The sequence below is a fragment of the Amblyomma mixtum genome, chromosome 1 (genome assembly GCF_055824585.1).
Source record: "Amblyomma mixtum isolate Tamu chromosome 1, ASM5582458v1, whole genome shotgun sequence".
Lineage (NCBI taxonomy): Eukaryota > Metazoa > Arthropoda > Arachnida > Ixodida > Ixodidae > Amblyomma > Amblyomma mixtum.
Window position 1 is genome coordinate 191,198,371 of NC_143012.1, and position 20,353 is coordinate 191,218,723.

Consider the following 20,353-nt stretch of genomic DNA (forward strand, 5'->3'; position numbering starts at 1 on the left):
ACAGCACACAGACCTCTAAAATTTCGCCTTCATCGAAATTCAACCGCCGCGGTCGGGATCGAACCCGCGTCTTTCCGGTCAGCAGCCGAGCGCCGTTAGCCCTGAGCCACCGCGGCGGGGCAACAAGCGTCCAGAAAGAGCTTTGCAAGTCCCTGTCTATCGCATATTATCGTTGACGGCTCCCACAGACGATGCAATTTCCATTTGTAGATGAAAGAGACATATGCGAAATTTATTCAAAAACATCTTTCAACCGGCTTTTGACGGTCGTAACTTTAGCTATCCTTTTTCGACAATGATAACCCTTTTTCGGCATTATATGTGGGAGGCCCTTCGTACAGTTATGGTGACAGGGAAAGGCGATCAATTATTCAGATTAGGGTTCTTCGAAGATGAAAAAACCAGGCATTTCCGTGGAAAGGCAAGAAGGGCCGCTAGAGTAAGGAGCGATGAGGAGAATGGGCGTGTGGTGGAGGGGAGAACAACTGTATTTTAACAAAAGAACCTCAAGGTTGGGCGTCTACTTGTTCAAGAGTCCACGAGCCTGGGCTTCACTGGGAGCTCGTCCACTAGCCATGTGACTGAGCAAAATAAAGGGCAGAAGTGGGAGCCCATTTGAGCACATTCCACAAGAGGAGTTTCTCCTGTAGTCGTTGTCGGAGCTGGTTATCCAGCTTGCTACCCTCCTTTTTGGAAGCCTTGGTCCTGAAAGTATTTTTTTTTTAGACATTTAGTGCTGGTAGCTCTAGAATAGTGCTTGTCAGTGTCGACTACACGCTGCTTTAAAAAAAGGGGGATATATTGCTTCGCCACTCAGGACTTGTATGCAAGTTTCTTTGGTAGGAGCGGCCATCCAGCTGTCTCGCGATACGGGTGACTTCAAAAATGTGTGAGAGTGTGTTCCTTGCTAAACGAACTAGTCTTATGCGTCGTCGTAGTTCAGTCCCTGTCACGTTCGACTTTCAGGCCAAGGCCGGGGAATCGAATACCGACGGTGGCGGCCACATTTATATTGACAGAGAAAAATCTTTACTGCGCTTCCCACGGACTGGTCTCATGCAAAAGGAGAAAAGTGGCAACGTTCATGCTAAGTTGCTGAATTCGATGAACTTAGCGAGAGCTGTGTTGCATCGTATCGGCGCATATCGGAATGTATCGAGTCATATTGGATGATATTTCCGGGCTGCGCGTTTTCCGCTAGTTCGACGGTCCTTGCATACGAGTAAATAATGTTATCGAGTTTCTTCAGCGTTCTTTCTAACACCCAGTTAAAATTAGTTAATCTATGTTTTATGATATTATGGTGTGGCAGTAATATGTACTGAATGCGGGTAGAACCATTCGAATTCTTTCCAGGAGTGAATTTTTGTTTCAGTGCAATGAAAAAGATAGTTTCTTTTATTACTGCAAGTTTAGGAGACCAGAAGCTTATCTGATGCCTAGTCTCTGAAACACCTAAGGAATGTCATCACTGTTTGTAGGCTCTATCTGCGTAATTCACTGACAGACCTCTCATTTCACGACGAGTTTTGTTCTTCCTAGTGTCGTTGTTCATCGCAGGAACCAATTTAATTTCAGTCGGGAAATGCGAGTGTTCTTGTGCGGCTTGGTACGAATAAACGACGTCTGTATAACAGAACTTCCAATCATACTCCGCCTTAAAGCCCCCTGAAAATTTCCAGTCACACCCTCAGCGTAACGTTCATGCAGGCGGCTATGTATGCTGTGCACAATAGAGTTCGCGCTATCTCAGTTACCTGTTTACTATTATGGTTAGCACAGGTGGCGAGGGGAGGCTTGGAAAGTCACCATTTTCATTTCGTCAGCAATAGTGGTCATGTTTTCATACTGATGAGGAGCATGCACTGTATGAGGGTATCATTAGAATGCCTTTAAAATGAGGCCTTGGTGCCGAGTAGAGTCAATGCATTTTGCAGGCCAATGCTTTACATTATTAGCGCTTATGTTATGAGTATAGGGTTAGTTTTTACTTGATAACATTGACGCCTTGATTTCACACATGATACAGGGCTCCGGAAGTGTCATGCAGAAGTATACCGTACTTTATCGCAAGTTCAGCCGATCAGCTGAGCGCCATCCTCAATATGGTGCTCCGCGATATGAAAGTTCTGAAACAGATTGCATTCAACCGACGCCTGAGTGATGCCATTGTCGCAGTGGTAGGGATGAGCGGTCTCGTATGCCTTGTCTCTTTCAGAAAAACGGGAAGGGATGAGCGCAAATGGAGAGCAGATTGAGGGGGTTTCCTCGACAGGCTCACAGATAAACGGGCTTTGCCAGCTGTTCCCGAAACCACTCCAGCGAGAAATTATTACCTTTACAGCACAACGTGTTCTCTTCAAGAGCACCCTTCTGAATCGCGCCGCCGTGGTGGCTCAGTGGTTATGGTGTTCATCTGCCGACCCGAAAGACCTGGGTTCGATTCCGGCCGCGGCGGTCGAATTTCGATGAATGCGGAATTCTAGAAGCTCGTGTATTGCGCGATGTCAGTACACGTTAAAGAACCCCAGGTGGTCGAAATTTCCGGAGCCCTTCACTACGGCGTCCCTCATAGCCTGAATCACTTTGGGACGTTAAATCTCCCTAAAACCAAACCTTTCTGAAATATGAATACACATTCATCTGCGTAGATGAAACGGACAATTTTTCCTGCTTTTTCACATGCTACTCTTTTTAAAATACTTGCAAAGGTAACGCTCTTGACAAACAAAGTTATGCGAAGTTCATTCCTTAAAAACAAAAGTTCTTTCCTTAAAAACAAACTCAAAGTCAACTAAAAGTACCCATGATCAGCCGCTCCCCCGCAAGAACTACCGGCGGAGGTTAATGCATTAGTTTATTTAGTACTTTGAGCCTGCAGTATATTGAGATAGTCGTTTTTACTTTGATTTGTTACAGGGCGCTCTAATAACTTGCCCAAGTTTACCTTACGTCGCAGTAAAAATCTGTATTACAGGAACATTTAGCGATGTGGACTGAGTAATTGCATCCTTAATCCATAAGTACTTTATCGCTTTGAATAAGAGCGGCTTATTTGTCTGTTACCAAAAACTACACTCTTGCCAATTTGTTCTATCAATTAGAAAAAAATTATATTCGCAAAATGACTAATTTTTCCATATGTCTTGTTCCGGAAAGAAGTAATTAATAAATTGTGAGTCCCCTAACTACATTAAATTACCATAAAAGTACATAAATGCCTTAAGTGAGGCGGTAAAAAAAGAATATGTTCCATTAACAGTACTGAATTTTCATGTATACAGTTTTCATGCTGTCCACTGACTGCATGAAATTACCATAACAGCACACTGACGCCTTAATTGAGGCGGCAATGATAGAAGGAACCGTGAGCAGTTGACTATTGATTACTAAACAGAAAAAGCGGAAAAAGCGTGCATTTCGAAAAGTGTGATATTCAGGTTAGCATTTAAATTCATCACCTTCTGTCTTGCAGTATAAAGACACCGTATAAAATTACAGATATTCAAAACTCTGAGCTATTTTCATAGTTGAAAAGTACGTTGTTGCCGCTATTGAACGCAACTTTGGCTGAAGTGATCTGTACCCTTTTTTCCCCTGAACTACCAGCGGTAGAATGAAATGAGACAAGGGAGACTAGTTCAACAGACGAGGAGTCGATTTTATTCGGGCAACATTGATCCTAATCTGCACAAACAATTAGCAAAACTGCCTAAACAGACTTATATTTACAGAATGTGCGCAGCGTAGGAGACACAGCAGGGACTTCAGCGGGAGGTATTGTCCCAACATTGCAAGGAATGAAATAAATAATTAAATGAGTTGCATCAAAACTCAATAAATACGTTATATTACAAAGTCTTGTGCAATATGAAACAGATGAAAGATCATGTAATAGATTGTACTGTGCAATAAATAGGAAGTACTTCCCAGCCACAACGATTGTAATACCGTCATCTCCGACGTCGCGCGCTGACGTTCTAGCGAATCCAAACTTCCAGCTGCTAAGAGACTTTTCTGGGTTTCAGAAATCAACAGCTCTACAACCTGTAACGCAACTGCACTAAACAAGTGTAAACAATTCTATATGAAAGGAGCAAAAGTTAAGCATAACGCATGAAGATGAGCAGAAGCACGTCACACAAAATGTCTGAATTGTTTGAGACACAGACGTCTGCGGCAGGCAGTTTACTCCAAAGCATATATAGAAGTCACTCATCGCACACAGTAAGGGACAGTGATGTTCAACACAATTTCGACAAATAACGCGGCGTGTGAAGTTTTTAATGAAAGCTCACGACAGATTGACAAGCATTCCACTGCAGTTTGGAAGCATTAACAAGCATGCCCCATTTAAATGCGTGTTCATTGTTCATCGCGCGTAGTCGCCCTGATTTGCCCGATTGTAGCTGTTTGTACATATATACTTGAAGCGAAATGAAACAACGCAGTGTAGTCAGAACACGTGCCAACGCCGACGATGTGCCCGCTTTATCGAAGATAGTGCCAGCCAGATTTTCTGATTTCAAGCCTTTGAATCCACCCGTATCAACTTGATTTGATTCGACAGAGGTATCGCCTGTGCTACGGCTACCCCATCGTTGTAAAAAAACTACATGACTGACTGGCCGCCTTCATTGGACTGCGTAGATAAATTTCGAGGATGGTTACTTGCATTCCTGCCTGAAAAATGAAGCAAGTATTCTGTGTGTTTTCAAAGGGTACGAGAGAAAAAAGTGTATGTAGACTAGATTCCTGCAATTTTCCAATCTTTTTTTTTGCCGCAGTGACCAGACTGTGCACCACTGTCTATAGCATGCAATTATACTCAAATAAATATGTTAGCCTAGCGTATGAGATGACAACTAGGTCATGGAATAAATCATATGCGCCTAGCTCCCCAAATGCTTGTAATGAAACCAATCAGGAAGGAGGTCGTAGAGGAGTTAGTCATGTGGTCTTTTCATTAGGAAACTAGAGCGCCGACGTACGAGTTGTTGAATAATAACTCTCTGCGCCTTGAGATTTCAAGTTCTCGCCAGAATGGAGCAGCAACTAATCCAAGCAAAGTTTTCCAGAACAGCACCAGAGTTCACGTCGGAGGGCTTTGCCGAGTGATCTGCCTGAATATTTCATGAGCGAGGCGGGACGCAGACATGAGCATCTAAACGACACTCACTAAGGCTAGACCGTCTCGGGAGAAAATGGGGGTAAACACGTGTTCGTACACCTCTTGTCCCGCGCAGCTCTACATGCAAGGTTAATCATCACATTCTGTGGCCTCCTTTCCTCGAAGGTGCCTAGTGCCATGGGATGTCATTTGCGTATTGCTTTCGAAGCGCTGAAGAGTGTAAGGCTGAAGAAAGCACACCGAGCAGATTCCTCTACTTCTCCATAGAAACGACAATGTTTACCTACATGAAAGGGAAATGAGGGGATTAAGGAACTGCAAGCCGATGTTGTAAGATTGATTTCATTAATTGTTTTTCTTTGACCGACGATACCAAATATCGATGTTTTGTCGGTAAGCTCTCAAGTTCCAAACTTCAGTATTGATATTGCTCATGCGAAAATCTCCCCTTCTATCGTCTGCACAAAGCAACTTAGTAGAGAAAAAAAAGTCAAACACGAATTTATAGCAAGAACAGTCATTGTTTCAGACCGCCCTCAAATTTTTCTGTCCAGAAAGCGAATTTCGTATAGCCTGTGAGAATTATGACAAAAATACATTTCTGTTCCATGACCGTCTCAGCAAAAGCTGAGAACGCAGGAAGGGATTGTGTGGGCACATCGTCGACGACAGCTGAGGCACTGACGAAAAACCGTACACAACACCCCTAACAACTCGGATCAAAAAAGGCTCCAAAGAACACCAACGTGTTTCAGGGTAGGGTGCAACAAACACAGGCAGGGCAAGGATGCAGCGTCTAAGGAAAGTACTAGCAGATTTCTGATCCACTGTTTGCGCGGTGGGGAGAGATTGAGCACATAAAGCTCTTATCGCTATGAGTACCGCGAATGTGTTTTTTTTTTTCTGTATCTTTGCTCCCAGTTTGTATTCGCCAACTTTCTTCCTCCTCTTCTCGATCCTCTAAAAAGAGCACTGAGTGTGTGTCTTTTTTTTTTAGTTTCAAAGCACCCAACGTGTCATGGCGAGGATCTCTTAACAGTTCTTGTTATTTTTTTATTTAATTATTTTATTAACTATCCGGCTCAATTTCTTTACCTGCTTACGCCTTCCCCTTCACACCCCTCACTAGCAATGTTCTGCCTTTTTGCTTTCTTTTTTTCTTCGGCGCAACAGAGCGGCCAAGGCGGTTCGAAGACGCGAGCTTGTCATTTAGGTGATCTCAGTACTCGAGGGTATAGGGATCAGTTAGAGCGTCGGGTCAGGAAGCGAGTTGTGAGCGGAGGCTTCGATGTGGGCGTGAGGATGGCGAGAGAGGGCTGCGCACTCTATATCCTCAGCAGCTGGTCGGGCGAGCGGACCCGCTGTGCCGTCACGTCGGGCGTCGGCAGGCCCGTGAGGAAGTCTTCGAGCGCCCCGTCATCGACGACGCCTTGGTAGAGGGCCGACGAGGAAGAGTCGGCGCCCACGACACCACCTTGGCGGCCGTGCTGGGTCTGCGGCTGCTGCTGGGGCTCTTCGAGAGACTCGAAGGAGCGCTTCCGCTTGCCACTGCGTGCATGAAGCAGAGTAAAAGTGACAAGAATGAGTGTGCTAGCTGCGTCCAGATGTGAACATCATAGCCCGGAATTTCTCGTAGCGAATTTGATGCGTTGTGCTCAACTTAGGAGACAACCTGGCATAAATTGAGCGAAAGGTTGGTCGAAGGTAGCTATTGCATTTCGATTTCTAAATGCCACGCGAAAGAACACGAATACACGGACGTGGAAGGGACGGGCGCTAACCCTCTCTATCCACTTGTGCAATTCTGTGTCTTCAACCATGCTCTTTCCGCTGTTTTCATACGTAAGCTGGCGAAATTGCGACTGTCTTCACCTCGGATGTGCCTTCAATGTTGCTTTTCAAATATTTTGGTTTCTGCCGATGTTGCGTTGCATGCGCTATGTTATTGAAAAAAAAGTTATGACATTGTAACTTGTATGTTGTAAAAGCAGTCAGGGCTGCTATATTTCTAAAAGACAGCGAAAGACAAGCGTTCTTATATTACCAAAAATGCTTCGAGAATGCTACCTTGTCAACACGTCAAATAATTTTCACATTGCCGCCGCGGTGGCTTAGTGGTTATGGCGTTCGAGTACTGACCCGAAATACGCGGGTGCGACCCCAGCCGTGGAAGTGAAATTTCAATCTAGAGGAGCGTGTACTGTGCGATGCCAGTGCCCGTTAAAGAAACCCATGTGGTCCAAAAATCCGGAGCCCTTCACTACGGTATCTCTCGAGACTGAGTCGTTTTTGGGACGTTAAACCCCCATAAACCATAAGCCAAACTTTTCAAATTGTATTTCTATTGAAATGATACAGTTCACATGGAGTTACAAACACATGGCCTACTTGTAACGGGCTACCAGTTTCTGTTGTGCTGGCTTTAGTGGTGCGTATGCATCTAAGGCTACCATGCGTCAAGCTCATGGCTTACCGTGCCTTATAAACAAAGTAAATGTCATGTTATTAATGTTCCTGAGGTTCCTAAGAGATAACCACTGCACAGGCAAGGAAGCGCGCACTGTGAAAAACTGTTGAGTACAGCATTTGCTAACTATTCGCATATCCTTCACCACAGAATGGGTGAAGTGGTCGCAAAGAATGATGTTCAAGAGGCCATTATAATTGAAGCAAGACGCCACCTGGGAAACCGCTCGCATGGTTTCCCAGCCCTCGCATTAGTTTATTCGTACTATCAATGTAGATTTTAATCTTGCCATTCCATTCACTGCCTGCTGTTATCGAAACACTAATTGTAAAGACCAAACTTTGCTCCTAAGGAGGGGGTGGGGGAAGGTTGGCATCTGCGAATGAATTGAGTTTGTTACTGACTCAGTTCTCAGCTCTTATTTGGTAGCAAAATTCTAGAGTTTCAAAGGAAGTACTTTCCGGCCTCTATGCGCAATCTCAAACGTGGGTAGTAGCACAGTTCGCCAGAAAAGTACAAGGATAATCAGTTTCCAATAGTGGCAACATAATTAAAGGTGAATTCCGGCAAGAATTTCCACCGACATTGAGGTTCACGGCTGACGTTCATTCAATCTGGTAGGCATGTTGCGCTGGCGTGTTCTTACAAGTAAGAGCTAGTGAAATAGGCTCGCAATAGACAACGAAGCGTACATTTTGTTGGGGTCGACGAGGCCGTAGGCGACTGGGAACGTGATGCCCTTGAGCCGGTGCCGCAGGGACTTAAGCCCAGCCAGGGTCTCGAGTTCGGCCAGTCGCTGGTCCGAGATGCCGCTGCGCCGGTCACGACTGCTGCGAACACAGAACAGACACCCGTCAGAAGCCGTTACACCAGGTACCTGCTCTTCATTTCATGTGCACTGCATTTGCGGGTAAGTGAAGGCGAGCAACAATTCGCACTAGCAAAAACTGTGGAACCACAAAATAAATATAGCTAAAAAAAACTCCTCACCACACGTTTAGGCATCTGCCAGACCTCACCTTCGCTTACACTTCGTCCTGCAGGTAGAATCGAAAGTAATTTTTTTCTGTTCAGTGCGCTCGATTGTGTGGAGATAAAAGTGTGCTGAGAGAGTCGGGAACCGAAAGTGAGAAATATGGTTTTGAGTAAAGTTCAACTTCAAAACCAAGGATTTCGATACGAGAAAGAAAGTGCGTTTTCTCATAGAGAGGAGCTCGCTGTTTATTCCGCCATTCGTTTTCCTGTCGGATTCACTTTCACGCCATCAGCGAAGTAATCAAACCTCTTTTCATCTTGCAGATATGCTTAAACGGTCCGCTATATTGGCTGTTTAAAAGAACTGAATTATTTCGTGCTGTAAACGACTATAGTGATCTTATGCGCTCAGGCACTGAAGATATTGTGTAGAAAATGCACTTATCACAAAGTAAATGATGTTATGGTTGGAAAAGCGCACACAAATTAAGCACTGCGAGCTATTTTTTGTTACATTGGTATATCTCTTCTGCGATGAACACGACTGAAAAAAATCGCATTTTTCTATATAAACACGATGAAGTTTGGCCTTCCTATCGAGACGCGACACATATATACGTTTCTGAAAAGCTGGCAAAAAAGGAGAGGCCAGCCTTACTATTGGGACTTGGCACATAAATAAATTTCTGAAAGGCCGACAAAAACGCAAAGCGTTTGTTAGTAAGACTGCGCACCGATTTTTTCCCAGAGTGCACTTTAGCTTTAAACTAGCAGTAAAATAACTTTTAGCCCATTGGAAACTGGTTTTATTCGCATATTTGGGGCGGATGGATAATAGCGTATGAAAGCTTACTGATGCGCACGGCGAAGTCTGCCGCAGGAAGCAACAAATACACATTTTATGTGTGCACGCTAGCGCAGTAACAGTGGTGGCATGATCAGAAAATGTCGATCGACTTTGAGCAGATGGCGCCAAAGACGGCACAAGTGGCACGACTCTTGGCGTGCAAAGAGGAACTACAGCTATATCGACGGGAAATCGACCGTTGTCCGGCTGAAGAGGGAGCCGTTGTCACAGGAAAATAAATGACCTCTGTCGATCTCCCTTCTCATGACGGTGGTCCACAATACTAAGCATTATGTCAGACCTTACGCAATAAAGGCTTCAGTCACGTAGGCAAGCGATGTGTAGTGAGGTCGTTCTGTAAGCTCAAAGGAAAGGCCACTTTTGTACTGTGCCCAACATAAGGAAAAACATCGAGCCTCTTGGGAAATAAAGTTCGTTGCAACGGTCCACTTGGACCATAAAGAAGTTCCCAGACAGAATATATTCGAAAGGATTCGTCAGATGGCCTCCCTAGAGATTGAGTGAATGGTGAACGTCTCAGCGAGTGCGCATACAGCGCATATTCTGGCTACCCCTCAAGGAATGCAGAACAAAAAGGCAGTAAGGAAACCATCACTGCGACCTTTTCGTCACGAGAATCCACACTCAGGGTGCATTGAAATGACTCAACCTGAATGATAGTCAAGCAGCGTAAACGATTCAGTCTTGAAAACGAGCAAGACCACCTCCTCCGGGACGTGTTCTTGCACTTTTTTCTGCAAAGAGCAGATCGGTAAAGAGAATTTAACCGACACGCTTAGAAGATTCCGTTTTTCAGTATATAATATTCTCCCAACCGTGCGCTGGTTAGGCAGGCATAATAAAATATCGTTTCAGACGCAGAAATCTTTGACGCGTACCGCGCAGAAGTGCAATCTTTAGATTCCATATGCAGCCCGAGATCTCATGGGCAAGTTGTTTTTATAGCTATGATCATTAATCTTAATGGACCTGATGGCGTTATTATTAGCATGGCCTGAACAATAGGTGCGCGTTCAAGGAGATACTATGTAAGTATGGTCAGAGGAAAATCTTCTTTGAAGAAAAAAAAAAGCTCCCACAATTCATTAGTACATATTGCTATAGCGGCTACTTTAAAATATTTCCCGATTACCTTCCGCACAAAAGCACCATAAGATCGCGTGTTGAGCAAGTTGTCGAGGATTTCGGGGCTTCAAGTGCTTAGAGGGTAGAACACGTAATCTCTTTTTTATTTCTTTTAAACTATATCAACTATTCCACTCGCGCTGTTTTTTGTTTTGATCGGAATTTCGCGGGAAGGAAAAAACGTGGACAAACAAAGCTCGTTTGCAAGATTCTCGCTCCACAGTCGAGGGCGATTACTCCTGACAGTTCCCGTGAGGTTTGTTTGTTGTTTAATCCTGTAATCCACATCTATACGTGACATTGTAACAAATAAATAACCTGATGGTCAGGGGCTATACTATTGTGAGGAAGAAGACATAGCTGGCAGTAGCGCGGGACGGAGCGCTCGCCCTAGGCCAGCGGCCTTTAATTCATATCTTGTTCATCGTTCATCGAGCGCCATTCTTCGGCTGACCGCCATGTAACAATCTTTTTTCTTGGCTAGTGTTTTTTTGTTATTTTAAGTCTCACTTTGTTCAGGTTATGTGACTGCAAACGATGACTGCAAATAGAAATAATAATTTCTTTAGGTCAGATTTCGGGGTTTAACGTCCCAAAGAGACTCAGGCTGTGAGGGAAGCCATAGTATTTGCTAAAAGTCTTGTCACTGAATAGTGATCCAAACGTTTATCTGTTTCCAAGACATTTGATTCAGATATAAGTGCCGAAGGTAGCAATGAAAGATTTGTTGTGTCTTGCCTGCTTCGTTACGAAATGGTAAACTGTTCTGAATACATTCCACCGCACACGCCGCCGGACAAGCACCCATGGCCTCAGAGAGGAGAGTCAGAACAAAAAAAAAAGCATTTTAAATGAACGCCTAGCATTTGGAAGTGCCCGCGCTCAGGTTCAGTAGCTACAGTGTTGTAAAAGTTCTTTAACATTTGAGAACAAGTTACGAAAGAAAGGTACTGTGCAGACAAAGGAACGGAAATAGCGCGCTCGTTATGACATACATTTGAAGGAAGCCAACAGCCACGGAAACCGAAGAGCATAGGAAAATGCTCCTGTTTTTAATGTGCGGTGTTGATGAAAGGCAGAGAAATAATGCAATTACTTCCCTGCGTAAAAATATTTCATTACAAAGTCGCGGAAAAAAGAAAAGCTACCACATGCCGCAGCTGGGATCCGAACCGACGACTTGCGAATTTCATGTCTGGTGCACGACCAACTGAGCTACAGCGCCACACTCGTCTACAGCCGCGAATGAATCCCACATTCATCAATATCACTAATTAAAAAAAAACAATCATTCTGGTAGGCTTCTTAGTTTCGTTGTCTGTTGGGTTCCTTTATGCACAAGAAATGCAGAGCACATGTATGCATCCGTTGAATGACTAAAAGACGGCCGAGTTAAAGTTGTCTTGTTAATTTTCCATGATTTGTAGCGCTGGTTCACAGTGAATATAAATGTTTACTGCAGCGAAGAATCGCGCAGAGCAGAACCGTTCACTCAACTTTTGGTTCACCTAGAAGCTCACGTACGGGTTCCATCCCCAAAGAGCGCTCTTCTGCGCTGCGTGCGCACACTAATAATCCCGATGACTCTCTGCCTTTGCGTAATGTAGTAACCACCCCACCAGGTGGGTGGGAGAGTCGTGATGACGTGCCCCGCCCTCTTATGGTCAAGTACGACAGCGCGTAACAATCTTGTTCGAGTCGTAGCAGCTCGTCTCAAATATGCATCGGCTCTTTCATGAGCCTATCCCTCGGACGCAATGCTGCCAATGGCGTCATTGCAGGAAAGGTGTCATGCGAGCCGCTGCCACCAACCCAAAGAGCCAGGAGGTCGTTCACGGATGATGATACGTGCTCTCGAAGGAAAGGTCGCTGAAGAATGGCGGCCTTAATGGTCACGCATTTAGCTGGGACGCGGGGCGTGTGCCGGCGGGAATCGTTTACGAGCACCTGTCTGCTTATGGAAGCTGGCCTGCGAACGTGACAGCTGCGCCTCTTCGCACGGCTCCCGGCTTGCGTGCTGCGTGGATGGCTTCCGACCGATGGCTTATAGTGAGGGACCTTCGCCTGGTGCCGTAAAATGGGGCGAGCCTCGTCCACGGAGCTGCAGTGGCGGGTGCTTTTCTTGCGGGCGCCTCTTTCCTGTTCTTTCAACCATGGGCGCTTTTTTTACATTGCGTTTTGAGGTTCCCGGTTACTTCTCTTCTATGGAGCTAAAGAAGTTACTGATCTTAGAGGCGTTCAGCCTCCTCATACCGGGCTGCAGACTTCAGCAAGGATTCTGCACTGTCTTTAACTAATGTTTTTTTATGTTTCTGTTCTGTCCTTTCATCATTACAAGTGCTGTCGGCGTTGCGAAAAGTAACCAGGCAGCATGGTTAGCTTCTCAATCGAATAATGTCGCCCTTACGCGGCCATAAAGACCAGCAAATCTCCAGAGAACAGGACAAGGGTTCTTCTTACTTTACACAGATTTACCGCTCGAGAAGTGCCATAAGGGCTCGACTACATGGTCAAGAAAGAAACCCTGATGCCGGGTCATTTTTGGCAAAGCCGGTTAATACATGCACTAAATATTTTGGCAATAAAAAACGCCGCCATACATTGGTGAGGTTGAGGATGCCTAAAATATTTGCAGTATCACACAGGGAGGGTACACCCTCGCCAGGAAGAGAAGGAAATGAAAAGAGCACCAAACGCGTTTGTCGCGTGCACTTTACGCTTTCGATGCCTGTTCTGCAAACGCGGCTCCAACCTATTTTTGGTACCCCACTAAGTCTGAATGATCTTCTGCTAAGCCATTTACAGCACACTTCCGTGTGGAGATTGAAGCTCACAGAATGACCGTGGGGCCTTTGCATTGAAAAATAATGGCGTAATGCAGATATTTAGCCGATTGCCGTGCTACTTTCCCATCCTTAACATGGAGCCGCACAAAATAGCATAAAATAGCTGGCATCGTCGAGTGACTTCTAATCATCTTTATCTTGCTCCAGCCGCAGAGAACCTGATCTGGAAAACTAGTTATCGTCACTAATTTATCCGTGCTTCAGCCACTCTCCGCGGCATCCTTTTTCGCCTTGTATACTCCGCCTAATTGCTTTATCTGAGCTTTTCAGGTCAACGCAGCCAGTAATTCCAAGCCACTTGTTGCAGCTGGAAGCACAGAGTTTCAAGCCCACACTGGCTTTCTCTCCACACTCCATACCCCCGCATTCCGTTAACCTGAGCTGGCTTTTTTCTTTTCACAGTTGTGATGGTCAGCCGGTCAATCAACTTTAGCAGCCATCATGACTGGACAAGACTCACCTTCCCCATCCTAACATCGTTCCCACTTCACACCCTCTTCCCCCTTACCGTTCCTTCCTCCTCGGAGTGAATACTTCATATAAACCCCGCAAATGATGAACACTTCGTTCCTACAAAGACAAGTCCTCTTGTCGAAACGTTGGCAAGCACCCTAACGCTTTCCCTTCCCTATTCACTTTGTTATTATCTAGAACCATTTTCCCAACCTCTGTCTCCCATGTCAGCCTAGGTAGTGTCATGTAGTTTTCCCGGCAATATCTTCACTGAGCAAGAAAAACTAGGATCTACTTAGCAGCGATTGACACCCCAAGGTTAGAAAGAATCATAAAAGAACAAATAATACTCCGCCATCATGAAGTTACCAATGTACATAGCTTACCCGAAGCACTCAACTATAAGCAACCGCTGGCTTAAGGGAACAGTTAGACCCTGGAAATGAGCATTTGGTCTGCAGTTGAAAAGGTACGATAGCATACCATTTTACTCGCGCATGTATTGTTCTGTGTAACCTGCGCATTCTTTTGCAATTCCCGAAGTAGGAATACCTAACATACATTGCGTGGTAGTATGGTGACCGCATCAATAATGTGTGTTTCCCTTTCATAATATATGCGTGTGCTTATTCAGTGTGGTATCTTTTACCTATAACAACATAAATCACTGTAAACTCTTAAATTTCCGGCTTAATTTTCGGCGCCAAACTGGTAGGTTATCTCATTACATTTTGAAGTATAAACTGTGTAAAAAAATGTTAACATTGCAACCTTGCAAGCAAAAATTATTGCTATTTAATATGCAGCTCCCTTAATAGACATGCCCTGAAAAAAACTGAGGCGGGGGGGGGGGGTTCTTAACAACATTCTTAAACAAAATAGGACAGCATTTAGGTTGCCCGCTATTCTGTCTACAATGGGTGTCTAACTCTCGCCTTGCGAGCCAAAACTCAGGTTGCAACCTGTTTCTTTGCCTCTATATGGTATGAATGAACCATCACGCTCTCAAATGCTCGAGCATGTTGCATTGGGCTGCTATGAGGCATGACCCTAATTCGACCCACTAGTCCACCTTAATGCACCGACTTCATTAACCACAGTAATGAACCTTATTCCATTAATAAGTTGTGGGCCAACATCGAAATTTCAGGTGCCCTCAGAATTTCAAAAATGGTGAAGCCCTATGGTTGGTCCGCTAGTTGCCACATCGTATTGGTGAGGTCACGCCCTTTTCAATCACACTTATAGATCGCGAAGAGTCTTCTTACCACTACTGGCGCAGTGGTATAGCGGTTAAGTGATGCGCCACTTCCCCTGCAGGTAGCTATTTAAAAGAGAGCCATGGGTGAGGCTTGTGCAACCCAAGTTGCTCGTCCCGAGCTCTCATAAGGCACATGGACAGTGCCACGTTCGGCAGATAGCAACTGCATTGCATTTGTTAAGGCGAAAGCCTTTAAGCGCTCATACCCGCGACCATGACTCTGTCCGTCCGTCCGTTACATCTGAAATGAAAGTTGTAACCAGTCATTACTAGTCACAAGTCATGACTATATAGCTAGTCATTAACCAGTCATGACTGGTTACTCAGGACTGATCAGTCAAGATTAGTCATTAACCAGCCATGGCTAATTATTCACTATCGTTTAGTCATGACAAGTTGGCCATTAATGGTTAGTCATTAACCGATCATGATTAGTTAGCCAATGACCAATAATGACTAGTTATTCATGTGTCATGAATAAATAGCCGATGTGTAGCCGATCCAAGTCGCCCCATAGCCGCCTCGTGTGTGCCTATGGCCATGCAGCCAAAGTTGCGTGGAAAGGCTTTCGCTTCGCCCACTTTTAATCGTCAAAGTGCCCCCTGAATTTTTTTGAAATAACTTCCATTGCCACGTGCCGCTGAGGGCAGGTAACTCAGAGTTCCCTCGGCAGGTTGCACATGCCATGATAGCCAGGTTGTGGTCACGTCACAAGGTCACATGACCTCTCTGGAGTAGTCAGGGAATTTAGTGACAGAGAAGAGGGAAATTAATTTAGAAGAACTGCAGATTGGGCTAGTTGGTGCAGATTCATAATGGTGGTTCAACAGCGCAAACACACACAGGCCAAGAAGGAAACAAGCGCTGTTCAGCGCTGTGTGTGTCTTGTCTCCTTCTTGGTCTGTGTGTGTTTGCGCTGTTGAACCACCATTAGGAAATTACTTGTGTGACGGCAACGAAAATGCTATCACATTAAAGCCTCTCCTTGCTGCAGCGGATTTTCAACACCTGGCATTTCCTTGCAGTGTGCGGATGTGCAGTTCGAGGCAATGTGAGGTGCCCATGACTCTTTTGGGCTGCAGGATACCGTGGCTTAATCTTTATTTATGCCGATCGGGGCTTTCGACATCCAACCTTTGTGAGTCTTGTGGCGAAATTGAGTCCATAGAACACTTTTTCCTCTCCTGCCGGTGGCTCGCTGCTCTCCGTAGAATTTACTTGGAGGTCCCCCTCGCTCGGCTTGGGCTTCCTCTATCTATCCGATTCTCTTATCCTTCGGGGCAAGCGCCAAGGGATATGCCCTGAAAGCAGTGTGCGATTATATTCACGATTATATAATTTAATCTGGTAGATTTCTCTGCTAGAAAGTTAATTGACTACTTTTCCTTTTCCGTATTTTTGTTTTCTATAAATTCTAGCTATACGTCCCAAAATTATCACCATACTCCACTCCATGTTCGTGAGTGCGTTTGTATCCGCCATCCACCCTGGCCAATCCCCCGCCGTGGGTATGTGCCATTAAGCCTGAGTACATCATCATTCTCATCAAATACAGCACTGCCACAAGTTTAATGGGTGAGCACGCTGGTCTTACTTTAGTTTTTTTTGTTTTGTATGTGATGCAAACGCAGAGGATTAATGACGTTATTAATGACGCTTTTCCAAAAACAAAGAAAGATGCACTTGAGCAAAATAAAAATTAGGTACAAGCAAGTCTAATCAGTAAGGCTTCTTATTGTCCGTTCCCGCCTTTTCTGGCGGATCGTGTGGCCTGGAAAGATCTCAACTCGTCAGATAGTTTAAACAGAGATTCCTTTGTACAGTAAGGATATGCTATCCAGGTAGCGAAATGGGGTGACCGTGAAAGTTTCACGTCAAGAACATCTTATTTACTGTTTTCTGCGTTAAAAACGGCGAATCATGGGCGTAGCTGATTCGAACAACGGTAAAACTGACAAGTCTGCCTGCGAGTCTAACGCTTGCATTTCTAGGTGGAGTAGTGCATGTAACATTTTCGAGGCCAAAAATATGGCACATCTTGCGACAAGAGCGTTTGACTTTAAGGTAACTTCTTCCTCTATCGCAATAAACTGGGCGTAATAGCGGGCCTACTTAACCGCTTTAGCGCTCGAAAGAGATGGTTGCTCTCACCAAGAAGGAACTGAGCTTTATGTATATTTTCGGAAACCTAGCAGTTCCTTAGATCGCATATTTTTATTCAATGCCTCTCAGTATACAGGGTGTTTCACCTAAGACTTTCTGCAATTTTTAAAAATAAGCTATTTGAATTAGATGCGCGCTTTTTCTGGCATAGCATTGTCAGTGGTGTAGTACATCATAATTCAACTAAGACGTGCTAACTAGCAGGCTTGTTAACCAATATTTAATAGTTAACTTTTAAACTATTACCGTTGGGCTCCTTAATTATTTAGAGGCATTCAGCCCACCGTAAGTAATGTCCATATCCGTTTTTAGAATTTCGAGAACGCGATTATCCTCGGCGCTGTGGCCCAACAAATTTCGCCTACATCGCGCCAAAATACATGCGGTTTGAGAAGCTTGCAGGCAAAGCAACCTCTCCAGGGAACCTAACTCGTCGAAATAGCCAAAATTTGTTGGGCCGCAGCGCCGAGGATAATCGCGTTCTGTAAATTCTAAAAACGGATATGGCCATTACTTACGGTGGGCTACATGCCTCTCAATAATTAAGGAGCCCAACGGTAATAGTTTAAAAGTTAACTATTAAATATTGGTTAACAAGCCTGCTAGTTAGCACGTCTTAGCTGCATTATGATGTACTACACCACTGACAATGCCATGCCAGAAAAAGCGCGCATCTAATTCAAATAGCTTATTTTTAAAAATTGCAGAAAGTCTTAGGTGAAACACCCTGTATATGTGTTTCGCAAAGTCCGAAAGGCGGAGGGGCGAGCAGGATATTTTTGTGGTGCTGTGGACACTGCATTTGGCACCTATGTGATGACTGCCCGAGCATTAGGTTTTCATACTTCTAATTTTGGGACAGTACGAAAACATGTTGTTTTACAGAAGCAGCATGGGATTCATGTGTACAAGCACCCAGAGCCCAAGTAACCCCATTTTTAAACTGTGGCTTTAAAAAGGACACCGCACACAAGCAACGCCGCATTTATTCGATGAGAACGTTATTTTCACCGAAGTTTAAAAAATAAACAATTTGCCGGAAGTACCCGTTTTTAATCTTTCTACAAGAAATGTCAAAAATGAGAACGGAGATGGAGGTTAATTAGTCTTGCAGATTGTGCTGCCATTTGCTCCACCTTAGCACGCTGAATATAGTCCACACATCGGACGAACATGAAAAGCTCTATAAGGGGACCACCACGCACTGTGACACATAACGTTTTTTCCGAGGAAAGATAATCCACCAAAAAGTACAAGCACTATTCATGCGGGAATTTTTAGAGTTCATGGACAAGACATTAGCAGCAGACGAATCGCATAAGGGAAGGCAGATCAATGGACTGCTGAAGACTCCATTCTATGGTAGCTGCGAAAGAGGCAGGGGTCAATACTAGGCTTTACGTCCCCACTCTGGGCTTCTGTCGCCAAAAATAGTTTTCCTTTCACTTTGCCCTTGTGTCGGATGACCCAGAACAGGGCGTTGTAAGAGCACCGGGTCGTGCTACCTGTGTAATCCCTTAAGGGGAAGGTGGGCCTTGATAATTTAAAGCTGATCTCCTTTTGGTCCACCCGTCGACGGCCGTGTCTTACGCATTTACGCCGCACCAAAGGACATGATACACAGCCCAACATAGCAAAATAAACAGAGAAAAACGGCCAATGGCATTAAACCGAAGTAACAAAAAAACAAGAGTTACTTCAATGGTATGTCGAGTTTAAACCATGCGTAAGAGCGGAGTCTTTATTTTTTCTCTAGCAAGGCTAGAATGCTGAGGAGATTAGAAACTTTTCCGTGCACAAGAGTGCTGCTTGCGCTAGCCGGAAGCACTGCAGCCTTTGCAAGAGGACTTGCGCAATCGCTTCCTACTCTGGATGAACGGCACGCTGATTAACTATCCTAATTAGATGTTACGAAAGACGAACATAAATTCTTAGCGGCGCGTTTGGGACTAAAAGCTTAACAAACTTCAAAGCTGTATAACTATGGCGCTGACGACAGACTTGTGCACTTTGCAGAGTTTATTATACTTCTTAAGTGGTAAAGGTGACTTCTTGTACTCCTTCTTTGATATGTTGTGCAATAAGGCATTTGCCGTCACTTCCCGTAAATTCGATATCTTTATTATCACCATTCTAATCAATGTCTTAGTAGTCACTGAGTGCAATAATTGGAAGAATAAAAAGAAAAAATTCAAGAAACGTGATATATTTATAAAGGTCTGCAAACTCTCCTTATGCGGGAAGGAAACAGGTGAGTTATCATTTGAGGGAATTGATAACGACAAAAAAAAATAGTAGCAGCAAAACAGTTGGGCCTTGAGCGGTGCACAGGTCCATTTCTTATTTCTACCATTCTTGAATTTATTTTGATTGATATGTTTCATTCAGCGGGAAAAGCTAAGTGCCTAAAAATTACTCTCACCCCTTAAGATTCTGCACTAAATCATTGTACATATATTTCAAAGGCAATATTCACATTGTGAACTTCAAGAAGACATAATTTCCGATTCATTATAGCACAGAAAGGAAAATGATGATTATGGCACACAAATATACAAGCCAAGCGCTTACCAGAACAAAAAGCAAGAAAACACACGAACAGAGGAGCATTGTTAGCCGTATTTACGCAAGGAGACACTGGCCCCCAAGTGTAGTTCAACACTTCTGTAATGCAAGCGCTCTCGCTACGACTCATTATATATTCTTCTTCATGTGAAAAGGAGTTGTGGGCGCAGCCTGTCTTGTCCTTAGCCGTCAGGTTTTGTGTGTCCCTATTATATCTTCTGTAGATTGGAAGACCTTCGTTTCTGGCAGGCTTACTCTAGCAGCATGTATAGAAGCAATCACATGGTAGACTAGAAGGAATGGGGAACACAGATACATTAGAGCGACATAGGCGGGCAGTAAGAAGGACAGTAAAGTAGCTGAGGTGCATCACGCTCATAGACTTTGGTAACATGAGCAGATGTTACAAAATGTTCATGCAGCTACACCCAAGATGCGCTTTGCGCATTGTAGATGCCGTTTCTGCTTCCTCGTTTTTGTCCTATCCTTTACACAAGTA

General features: G+C 44.5%; 1 protein-coding gene across 3 annotated transcripts in view; it reads right to left on the reverse strand.

The window, feature by feature from the left end:
- Positions 1-3,640: 3,640 nt before the first annotated feature.
- Positions 3,641-20,353, reverse strand: part of LOC149370323 (uncharacterized) — a 173,962-nt gene continuing 157,249 nt past the window's right edge. For 2 of the 3 annotated variants that reach the window (XM_089561242.1, XM_089561248.1), the window contains exons 3-4: positions 8,291-8,425; positions 3,641-6,679 (exon numbers count right to left, since the gene is read on the reverse strand). In XM_089561242.1, the coding sequence (XP_089417368.1) occupies positions 6,457-6,679; positions 8,291-8,425 (358 nt within the window). In that variant the 3' untranslated portion in view covers positions 3,641-6,456. Of the gene's footprint in view, positions 6,680-8,290; positions 8,429-20,353 lie in introns of all 3 variants that reach the window. The other variant, XM_089561232.1, reaches the window with a different exon arrangement.